This window comes from Sinocyclocheilus anshuiensis, unplaced genomic scaffold (assembly GCF_001515605.1).
Source record: "Sinocyclocheilus anshuiensis isolate Anshui unplaced genomic scaffold, SAMN03320099.WGS_v1.1 scaffold253, whole genome shotgun sequence".
NCBI classification, from domain to species: domain Eukaryota; kingdom Metazoa; phylum Chordata; class Actinopteri; order Cypriniformes; family Cyprinidae; genus Sinocyclocheilus; species Sinocyclocheilus anshuiensis.
In genome coordinates this window covers 233465-245248 of record NW_015537969.1, presented here as the reverse complement: position 1 = coordinate 245248, position 11784 = coordinate 233465, and the positions used below count along the sequence as shown (strand labels likewise).

At 36.5% G+C, this 11784-nt stretch overlaps 2 protein-coding genes across 3 annotated transcripts in view; both read right to left on the bottom strand.

Annotated features, from left to right (window-relative positions):
- Positions 1–3041: 3041 nt before the first annotated feature.
- On the bottom strand, positions 3042–8766 carry sytl1 (synaptotagmin-like 1). 2 transcript variants are annotated; one of them, XM_016461802.1, is made up of 15 exons: positions 8586–8766; positions 7255–7399; positions 7033–7175; positions 6771–6939; positions 6312–6366; positions 6194–6224; positions 6021–6085; positions 5854–5943; positions 5601–5767; positions 5234–5336; positions 4961–5122; positions 4793–4871; positions 3791–3905; positions 3516–3715; positions 3042–3440 (listed from the first exon to the last, which is right to left on the bottom strand). In XM_016461802.1, exons 2-15 carry the CDS (start codon positions 7368–7370, stop codon positions 3298–3300), a joined length of 1638 nt encoding a protein of 545 aa, XP_016317288.1. In that variant the 5' UTR covers positions 7371–7399; positions 8586–8766; the 3' UTR covers positions 3042–3297. The 2 variants fall into 2 exon arrangements, with proteins under 2 accessions (XP_016317288.1, XP_016317295.1); XM_016461809.1 differs by having other exon boundaries at positions 3791–3890; positions 8586–8765.
- A 1098-nt stretch (positions 8767–9864) lies between these two features.
- fkbp9 (FKBP prolyl isomerase 9) overlaps positions 9865–11784 on the bottom strand; it is an 8397-nt gene continuing 6477 nt past the window's right edge. The window contains exons 9-10 of the mRNA XM_016461792.1: positions 10422–10585; positions 9865–10327 (exon numbers count right to left, since the gene is read on the bottom strand). Coding sequence (XP_016317278.1) covers positions 10148–10327; positions 10422–10585 — 344 coding nt within the window. The 3' untranslated portion in view covers positions 9865–10147. The remainder of the gene's footprint in view (positions 10328–10421; positions 10586–11784) is intronic.

The following is an 11784-nucleotide window of genomic DNA, read 5'->3' as shown; positions in this document are numbered from 1 at the left end:
ACGCCGACGTGGACAACAACAAAGAAGTATAAATGAAAACTGACGCATAGCCTACGGCATAAAGGCTACGGCGTAGGTCCGATGCAGAAGTATAAATCAGCCTTATGTTTAATAGGAATAAGGGATGATTTATGAAATGCCTGTACTGTAATTATAGTCAACGATGACACATTCACAAATTGAGATTGTAGTAAATAGAACTGATGAACTGATGAGGGCCCCTCGCTGTCGGGGCAGTCACGCTCCGATCCCGCCAAATCCTCTTTCTCTGAGGCCGAGATGGACATTGAGTCCTCGTCTTCTTCCTCCCGGCCGAACGACATGAAGTCCGCGATGTTCACAGGAGGGTGGAAGCAGTCTTCGGGGAAGGTGACTGGGGAATGGGGTGACTGGCGGCACGGCAGGTCGACGCTCCCCCCTTCGGGAGGGGGAGGGGGCTGGGGGGGCCTCACCCCAAACAAGCCACGAGGCGAGCCACGTTGCGGCGAGTCAGAAGCAATGCCCGCAGTCGGACTCCTCCAGTGCCGCCTCAGCGTGGGCCAGGCCCAGGCAGGCAACGCAGTTGTCGTGTTGATCTGGCGGTTCGATGGGTCCCGTGCAAGCCTTACAGAACGAAGCCATTCTTCAGGTTGTAGTTGTAATTGTCGCGTGCACTGCATTTTATACTGTCTCTCGAGCTCGTCAGTATTTGCATGCGATTTGCATACTTTGCGACAATTGGCCAGTCAATTGGACTGGCGTGAGCCAATAGGACTTCAGGAAAAGTTGGAAGGAAGGAGTTCCCATAGCAGAGAAGCTCCGCGATGTCGAGTGAAGCTCCAGAGGGAACTACTCGGCAAACTACTTCCTCTCACCACTGCTTTCTGTAATCAGTGTAATCAGCATGTAATCAGTTCAGTAGACAGCGCGTGCATTCTGAACGTAAACAATGCTGATTACGTTGATTACGTTCTGGGGTACTCTCCAAAATGACAGATGACGGAAACTCGGGGAGAAGAATTGTTGAATAAATTATGTTATTATTGTTTTCTTTGCGCACAAAAAGTATTCTAGTAGCTTCGTAAAATTACGGTTGAACCCCTGATGTTACATAGACTATTTTACCGATGTCCTTGCTACGTTTCTGTGCGTTAATCGTGGTAATATCATTGCTGTCTATGGAGGGTCAGAGAGCGTTCAGATTCCATCAAAAATATCTTAATTTGTGCTCCGAAGATGAGCGAATGTTTTACGGGTTTGGAACGACATGAGGGTGAGTAATTAATGACAGATTTTAATTTTTGGGTGAACTAGCCCTTTAACTGAAGGCAAATCTCAATGATGCAATATTTTAACATTAATCAACAAGTACAATTGACCATGACATCCTCACCTTATTCCAGAAAAGTTGCTCACCCAATGCGGAATGGAGTTGTACAACTGGAGCTCATGTGCATGAATGTTGGGGTTGAGTGGAGGGGGCTTGTCTGAACTAGCTGATGATGATCGCGCCTGATAACGAGGTTCTTCTTCTTCGTCTAGTTTTATGGCGGATTACAGCCATGATTTATCATGGTGCATACCGCCACCTTCTGTACCGGAGTATGTACCATGGACTATGATTTGATTACATCACTGGTTACACTTTATTTTAAGGTGTCTTTGTTACAGTGTAATTATACATTTAAGTACTGAGCAATATTAATTAACTACATATACTTACTGTGTGGTTAGGGTTCGGCTTAGGGTTACTTCCATGTAATTATGCATAATTAATTGTTATTATAATAGTAATTACATGTAACACGTGTAACAAGAACACCTTAAAATAGTGTTACCACATTACTTTACATAGTGATAAAAAAAAAAAACTAAATCCTATAATATATCCCTATAACCTTTAGGTATTCTACAACAGCTTTCTGTGTGTCCTTAACCCCTTCTCCTGTTGTTCCCAATACACCCTCAAGGTTTGATCAAGAGGTTGACTGGCACTAAGTATTTTTATTTTGTTTTATGTAATTTGAAAATACAAAAATACAAATCTTAAATGTATTTAAATACAAAATACATTTGATTTTTTCCAAAGGCTTTAAAATACAAAATAGTATTTTGTATTTCAAATACGTATTTTAAATACATGTATCTGAAATACTGCCCATCCGTGTCTGATGTGACTAGACTAGATCCTCTGTTCTAAGCGACAGCCCACTGGCTTCAAGCTAGCTACCTAAGCATTCCTGCTACCTCATTTTCATTGGTCAAATAAATGCTATGCTTGAAGTTGACAGGCACACCCAGTGGGAAAACTAAACTAAAATGGGAGACGGGAAGTAACTGTGCAGAAATATTTGATACTGCCATAGGCAGAAAAAATATAGGCCAAGTTAAATAAATGGAATGCAATAACATTTAACACATCACAATTACATAGAATGTCTCATAATTTTATAAATCTATTTTTTAATTCATCCTAATGCAAGTAAAAATAAACACTTGTTTCAAAACGGATTATCAAACAGTCTGACACAAAAATATGTACAATAATATATACTGATTTGATATATATATTTTTTTTTGTAAAACTGATGCAATCTGCATTTAATTAAATACAAAATGTGTGGTTTTAATCAGCAGTTAGTATTTCATTACATTTGTGGCTTGAACTTCAGTGTCATAATGAGACCACAAGCAGAAAGATGAAAATACAATTATTCTCATAAGAGGACAGTTAAAGTTTGACAACGAATTCTCATTCCCCTCTAGATTTGCATGACACTAGCAAATTCTAGCAAAAACACTTAATCGGACAACAAAGTAAACCAAACTGTATCATATTATTTGGCAACATACAAATCCACTATGCAAAATGTATCATTTGTTTCCATTCCCCTTATAGAATTTGCTCCATTTTATGTAAAGGAGGGTGATCTAATTTCTGTCCTGTAGAGATTGCTACCGTGGTTGGAGGTGAATGGTGTTAAGTCAGTTAGGTCATGTCATACACCACTGAAAAACACTGTCATACACCGTGTTCTAAAATTGGCTCAAAATATAAAAACATATTTGATATCCTCAAACTGGATGGAGTCATAGTCTGAAGCTAAAAACCATAGTTTATGCCCATTACATACTACACAATGTTCTGTGAAATCTGTCAACTCCAACATCCAAAAGTTGCAGACTGGCTCTAATTTTTGCCAACTAGCTTCAACCCATCCAGACTACAAACTGGGTCAAAGATTGGGGGAAAAGTTGTGTGGTGTATTCCAGAGTGTTACATAACCAAAGTCACAGGGTGAATAGGTTAAACAAAGTTCAATCAGAACAGAGCTGTAAATTGGTTCTGATTGGTAGACTGGTGTCCACCCAGCTGTTGGGGCTCTGAATCACACTTGACCACACACTAATCTCATCTTCTGTTGAGTCCATCCAGCAGACAGCCTGACCGTAACTCACACCTGCAACATATGAACACAGTCTTAACTCTCAGCTATGTATATATTCTAAGTATATTATGTTCAAATCTGTGTTACCTGAGCCTGTGCTGAGTCGTACTCCACCCAGACAGCTGGGAGGATGTGGATTCCAGACCGTTATCTCTGCACAGGCCTGAATAAGGTCGCTAGACTGAAACCCATCATAAACCATAGTGTGGTTGAACACTGGGTTGACAGATCCTCGCACCACCCGAGTCTGCTGGCCACTGACGCCACTCTCATCTGGTAATACCACACTGTACAAACACAAACCATACTGATGTGCTCGGGAAATAACAAAAACAGACAAACTACTATGAATGTGTCCACACCTTTTCACATATGTACTAGGTGCGCCACGTTTAGTGGGAAGTAGACCAACAATCTCCCTCAACCAAATATGGAGCTCACCAGTCGGTGGACAACCACTTCCTAAAATAAACAGAGCTGTACAATAAATCAAAATAAAATTGAAATCACAGTATGGCTTAGTGAAATCACTAAAGACTGAAATTTAGTCTGATACATATCAACATTTTTGTGCATTTTATCAGATTTGTAACCAGAAGCATTTACAAATGTGTTGTCAACTAAATAACAAAGACTTTATTTTCTACTAAAATGAAAGCTTGAGGGTTTCACATTTGAAAATGAATAATTAAATGAACATTAGTATTGCAACTGGTAGTTTGTATCTTGCATTGCAATTAAAATTTATTTTTTTATGATTTTCAAATATTATTTTTTGTTCCTTTTATTAAAAATAATTTAAATACAAATGCCATTTATATTATATTTAACTGTGTTATTAAGCAGTAATATATTTGGTCTTCATTTTTTATATTTAGAATTAACAACAACAACAACAATAATGATGATGATGATATATAAAAATAATAAAGAATGATAATATAAAACATTCTCTCTGAGAACTCTCTGCCTGTTTTCAGCAACAGAATTTACAATGCTTTCTTATGAGATCAAATCGCAATATATGACAAATTTCTGACCAAACTAAAAAAAAAAACACTTAATAAAAAGATTAAATATTTAATGTTTTAACCTGCATTACTGTGAATTTGGGAATGCGTTGTTAAATTATTAAAATATCAACATAACTCAGGGGGTGCTTCAAGTAAATATTTTTTATGAAAGGGGGATACCTGATAAAAAATTTGCTTTACTACTATTTGCTCTGCAATATAGCCTTTTATTGAGGGAGGAGTGAGCCCGTGCATAATAAATTAATAATGAGCCACACGTATTTTATCAATGGCCCTGCATATAAATGCGGATATAGAGATTGTAAATATGAAGTGTCTGTTCAGACTCACCCTCTGAACCTGGAGGTACAAACTTAATTGAGAACAGAATGGTTCCTCTGCTGATGATGTCATCTGGACTTAACTTAACCTACATTAAGAGAAAGACTCATGATGAGAATCTGACTAACACATGTTTAATTCATTAAAGATATCAGATCATCTTTGAAATGGCCTTACTCTTGGCTGGAGGTTGTGCCAGGTTGGTTGGCTCTGGCTCCAGTCCCACTGAGCCAGCCTCACTTCCACCTCCCCCAGGAAGAGGTTTCTCCTCATTCTCTCCATGTGCCAGACTGACATACTCAGCACACGAGCCTGGAGGTCCAGTCTCCGCACTCTGTACTGGTATAGGCAACATTTCATAGTTGAGTGGAGAAATAATTACTGTAAGTTTGATCATGTATTTTAAATGCATAGGAATAATTTGTGAAATAATAAATGATTAAAACTGACTTTCATGGTTTCATCATAGACTGGATTTAATGTTTTCCTCTTCACTGCAGTTTTTTTCTTACTGCGGGATGTGTTGTCAGGGAGAAGGTAAACTTTAACGTATCTGTGTTTAAGAGAAGGATAAAGACATGATAGCAAAAATATTTGCAATGTTTCAAAAGATTTCTATTTCAAATAAATGCTGTTCTTTTAAATTTCTATTCATCAAAATAATCCTGAAAACATGTATAACAGTTTTCACAGAAATATTAAGCACCATTGTTGTTGTCACTGTTGTTTGATAATAATATTAAATGTAGCTTGACTGCTTTCATAAATAGTTGAAAGTTATGACTGACTGAAAATGACCACAGTAAAGTATACTTACGGGTCCGAACGATTTTTACGGGCCGGCGCAAGATCTTGGCAGCGTATTATGTGCACATGAAGCTCCTCTTTCTTGACGTCATACTGCAACGAGAACTGGATCTGCCCTGATACTACAACATCCCCGAAATCGCCCACACTGTACAGGCTCATCAAACTGCCATTCATCTACCCACACAGAAACTGGACCGTTTACACCTTCAAAACTTCACTGGTGCAGAAGGTCAAGTGTTGTGCTTGAGAGTGCATCTTACCATATGATGGGAGGTCAAGCTGCTAACTGACCCAAACCTAGTATAGTCTAGTTCACTGCTGCCAGAGTCCATGTCCCCCTCTGAGTCGATCTACCGAAACACACACACATAATACAAAAGGTTTTCAGGGATGTGTGTATCTGAACAACTGGCTTTACCAAACAGACCTGCAGAGATGGTGATGTACTTGGCAAAATTCTCCTCTCTTTGTCCTCAGACTCTCCAACACTTTCTGGAGCATGAAGGAAAAGTGACGTAAGCAGAGTGGAGTTTAGATGGATTTATATTTTGTCTTTCGTCATTTATCAGATGATTTGCCTACCAGTATAGTTTATTTTACCTTTAAGACAATTTTCTTTTGCTGCATTTTTCTGTTCAAAGCAAGAACATTAGAAATATCTTACATGCAGTAGCACATATTTCACAAGCATATAATGTAATCTAAAATGTAAATTGACCTTTGTGATGTGTTTGGTCCTGGATTGTTGTTCAGGGATAACCAGAGGAATGCAACTAAAAAGAAAGTATCACAAAACAAGACAGTGGAACATATTTAAACTAATAAATGATTGCACGTGATCTTTGCACAGGAAAAAAAAAATAATTCAAAATGTATGATTTCAGACGTATAATTAACAAATCACGATTGCATGCTAACATGTTCATACACACGCTTTATCCACATATTGTACTTGCGTACAAAGCTAGTAAATGAGACCCAAAAGAGTTTTCAACTGTATTAGATGTTTAAACAGCATTTTAATCACACATAATTGCCTGTTTCTCATTCAATATTGAAATATGACCATGCATCCTGCATGTATGGATTTGTATACTCATACTAATATACAGACTGTTTAGATCCATTCAGTTTATTCAGTCCTAAGTAGAGAGATGACACCAAAATTTGCACCAACCTTTCCCCATCTTCTTTTTCTCTTTCCTTCTCTTCCTGGCCATTGTCATCCTCTCTTACACTTATATTTTCCTGCAATTCTCTCTCTGTACTTTTGTCTTCCTCTTGCTGCTCATGTAGTTGAGAAGAGTTACCTTTTTCTTCTGCAAATATTGCCGTCAGAGGTATATCTACAGAAATAAAACAAAAAACAGAGTGTTGGGTGAGACAACACACAAATACATAAACACTACACTACAGGAATGACTAAGAGATCATGTGACCTTTTTCACGCCTCTTATGGCGTATAGAGGCATGAACAACATCAGCTCCTCCCTTCTGATATCTCTTAGCACGCACTTCATGAAACCACGCGCCCGAGAGAGAGCGCAGACGGACAGGATCTGACACCGTCTGCTGCAGTTTCCTGAAAACAAGCATTTCATCCTGCATTGCTCATATAACTTATATTTGCCAAATAAATTCAGTATTGTATACACACTGACCGTATTCTCCCTTCCTCTTTGTTGCGTAGTTCAGCATCTCTCTGCAGAACGCTGAGAATTACAGTCTGCTCCACCTCAGTCAGGTGACACAGATCTAGGAAAGGTTCCCCTTCCATTACACAGGCACACCTCACACTGATCACACCTGGTTATTAAGATGATTTAGATGAGATTTTTGAGAAACCACACCCAAGAGTTGCAGATGGAAATGTGGGAATTGAACTAGTTTTGGTAATCATGAATGCACTAATGAGAGACTAAAAAATAAACAACTAACAATAAAAGATTTAAAGTTGTTATTGTAGTATCAGATGTATTCTTTTAATTGCAAGAAATTATAAAATTCCTTAATGCTCCAACCTGCATTACATTTTTATTCATGTTCTCCAGATGAAATATAGAAATAATAAATTCCCCTAAAACTAGGGGAAAAAACATAGGCGTGTGAACAGCTCAATGATACTCTTTGATATTTCGTTTGAATGTTTTCGTAAAAGTAAATAGTAAATAAATGAGTAAATAAAAGTAACGTTCATCATCATCATTATAAAAAAAAATTTAAAAAAAAATCTCTCTCTTTATTTATTCATTCTCTTTCTAGCTTGTACTTATTTGAACAATGTCTATAAACTTGGTATTACAAACACTTCCTGTATTTGTTTGCCTCTTTAAGAAGAATCGCTTTATGTATCCCCAAATTGTAAGTCGCTTTGGATAAAAGCGTCTGCAAAATGACTAAATGTAAATGTAAATGTACTGTTACATTAATATCGTCAACAAAATCGTTAGAGATTATTACATTTCCAATGCTTTTTTTTTTTTAGATTAGTTTTACTCTATTTAAAAACGTGAATTTGTTTAGCCCAAAATGTCATCTTTAATAATACCACACATCAACTTTCTCCTACTATAACTCTCTAAATCCTACCGTAACGATATTAAATAAAGAAAATAGTAAACCAAATAGATTTGTTTTCCAAACCACTTTGTCATTTCCAATATAAATGTTAACGAATATCAGGAAAGTTTTAATTCAGCTATGTGAAACGATGCTTGAATCGCGCACGAGCACAACAAATGCAGTGACAAACAAGACAAAAGTAAACAAATGACCACTTCACTAAGGCCAAGTGTTATATCTACTTCCACATATAACGTAAACATAAACTTATTATAATGCACTTTATATCAGGCTGCTAAAGACTCCAGGTTAGTTAAATGTCCAACACTCGAGGACGCACCTGTCAACCAAATTCACTTGAACCAAATTCAATCGTGAAAAAGAAAGAGAAGAAGCAATTGGTGTTGACTTAAACAACAAAATGTAATACCTTTTCCTCATCTAATGTCTTCTGGCTCGGCCATTCTCGTAGGTTTTCTGTCAAGTTTCGTTGTTGGTAGTTTCTAAACACGCACTCGCTTGTGTCTGATTTGGCAGGACTGGCACTCTCACACCCGCCCTCAGGCACAGAGCAAAATACGAACCGGATTCTCACACTTCACCGAGTATGCACTTATTTTACTAATCACTTCACGTTCACACAGCATGTTATGTATGTCTCTCTCCCTCACCTCTCTCTCTCTTGTCATTAGGGTATTGTGCTAGCTAGTCAGTAAAAAAAAAAAGCCTGTAAACTGTAGTTACTTTTGTGTGGTATTCAAGCATAAAGATGTATCGCTTTTCACGTTTTTCATGTAATTTGGGGCACATTGGACTACTTTTTTTAAAATTAACGTTTTTGGTGTAATGTGTGACGGCGTGGATTGTATGTATGTAGCCTATGTGATGTAATGTTGACATATTTCTCTCTTTTTGGAAAAATAAGCCTTGAATTTAACACACCAATTTAACTAGCACTCAGTTAACTTTGTACTTATTAAAAAATGAAAAGAAATGGATTATTTCTGAATTTAAAAAATGAATAAAGCTTAGGTTAATATTTTTTAAATGCTTGACAATATTGGTAATGACAGCATTGTTGGGGACAGCAATTCTTATTCATATGCATATTTTGTACACAATTTTTATTTTATTTTATTTTTGTCTAGGGGACAGAAAAGTTACATTTGTGTATGCATATTACTCATGTCTGTTAGTCTGTTACAGTCAGTTCCGGTTTGGAGTCTCTATCAGCCCACACCTACTAAACACACACTGACACACGTTCAAAGGATTATAAAAACACAGACACAGACACAGACACTTAGACGCTCATGTTATGCCTAAGCATTGTTCATTGAGCCATGTAGTGACTGCTTTAGTGCTATTCTTATTTGCCAAGACTGAAGGAACATTATCAGGAACATATCAGAATGGACATGCTCAATCATGAAGAAAACAATCAAAGCTCAAAAGTTCATCAATATTATGCTCAGATAACAAACTTCCTTTTCAGCATATTGCATTTCAGCTTGTCAATCCACAAGCTAAAACCTTAAATTGTGGTTGTTTTGCAGCTGTTCACTTTAAGAGGAAACTACAAGGTTTTACCCAACTTCTGTTGACTTGGATTAGGTTGAAGAAACACTGAGCATGACTTATGTTAAGCAATATTTTGAAAGTTCTAATAAAATAGTGATTTAGAGAAATACTGAAATAACACTTTGGGGGTTGTAATGTGTTTATTTAAGGGATTTTTTTACAAAGTAATGTTTTGCACATTTGTATCACTCCAGAATCTTACAAACATTCAGAGACCTGTACAAAAAAAAAATCATATATAAACACAATTATGCACATTCACACATGCACACACCTCTCAGACAAACATCTAAAGTCAACAACATTACTGAGAGACACTTCACTGGCAAATTCAGTATCTTTATACCCTTCCCATTTATAATATTCGACCACAAGATGACCGATCCCAACCCTCCATCCCTGAGTCCAGCCTCACAACTCATCATGAGCGGCTGCTTCATCTGCCTTGAGTTTAAACTCATCCTCTGTGATTCGCCCATCCTTGTTTCGGTCCTGGTTATCGTACATATTCTCTATGATGCGCTGCGAGTCAAAACCTGGCGCCAGACGACCTTTGCCCTCTTTTACCTGCTGGAGGATGTAATCTGAAAACTGTATGGAAGGGACAGACAATGGAAAAAATTAGCTTAATAAACATTTTGGAGATGTAATGCTAAGCATGCACTTACAATATAAAACAATATACCTCAGCAGCGTCCACTTGTGCGTCTTTGTTTTTGTCCATCTCACTGAATAGGTTGGGTGTGACATCGCTGTTCCACACAAACATGTAGCCTTCAGGAAGACCTTCCTCAAGGTCCACCAACTCAACATCAAACACCAGCACAGCACTTCCAGGGACCTCCCCATCTGAGCAAGAAATAGTGCTTAATAATCTATTTTTGTGGGAAATATGGAGGTTTGAACTAAATATACAAGCATACTATTCTTACTGTTACTGCCACAGAAAGACATGGCAAAAATAGTAAGAGTAGTATTCAAATATGCAGTTTCGAATTCAGCAAATACCTCACTGAATATCAATACATCGGCAACTAAATTGTTAGTTTAGCTGAGTAGGTTGTTAGAAGAATTTACTTTGGCTCTCTCTGGTGGGTCCACCACAAATTGCAATTAAAAAAAATCAGGAAGCCAGCAGTACAGCTAAGCATTGTCATAACATGTTTAACATTAACATAACATGTTAACATTTCATTTTACATTACACACATGTAACATAAAATTTTTATTTGACAAATAAAAGGCATCTGATATTTTGCTCTGAGGATAAACAGTGTTTCCTGCACAAACATACAGCGTAAGTCCTGACCAGTTTGACTCACGAGCAAATGAGTCCTATGAGCCGGTTCATTTAGTGAATGAATTCAGCACAACCAGAAATGATATCATAAAATTTAGAATAAGGTCACATTTCTTTTGAATGTTTTAACTAACATTAACTTACAATGAGCAATTAATTTGTTAAAGTATTTATTAATCTTTAATAAAAATGCAACTGTTCATTGTTAGTTCATGTTGGCTCAGGTCCATTAAATAATATTAACAGATACGTATTTTGATTTTAATAATGTATTATTAAATGTTGAAACTAACATTTACTAAGGTACATAAATATTAATATATTTTAAAAAATTAATTGTTAGTTCATGTTAATTATTCTTGTTAACTAATGTTAACAAATGGAACATTATTGTAAAGTGTTACCCAATAACTCTTATGGAGACAGCTCTTTTTATGAAGCATTAAAAAAAAAAATCACCTCACAAAATCACTAGTAGTTAACCGGTTTGAATTAGGATGAGTCTTAGTAAAACCCACTTTCAATTTTAGTAAATTCCATCTCAAAATAAAGCAACTGTACTTAACATTTGTGAAACACATTTGCTACAGAGTTGCAATATATATTAACATGAAATATTTACATATAAATGTAAAATATATACACACTATTTATTAATATGTTTAGAATTCATAATATTATTTGTATGTATTGATTATTATATAATTCTTTAATATTAATATAAATATATTTTTGTGTATGTATATAT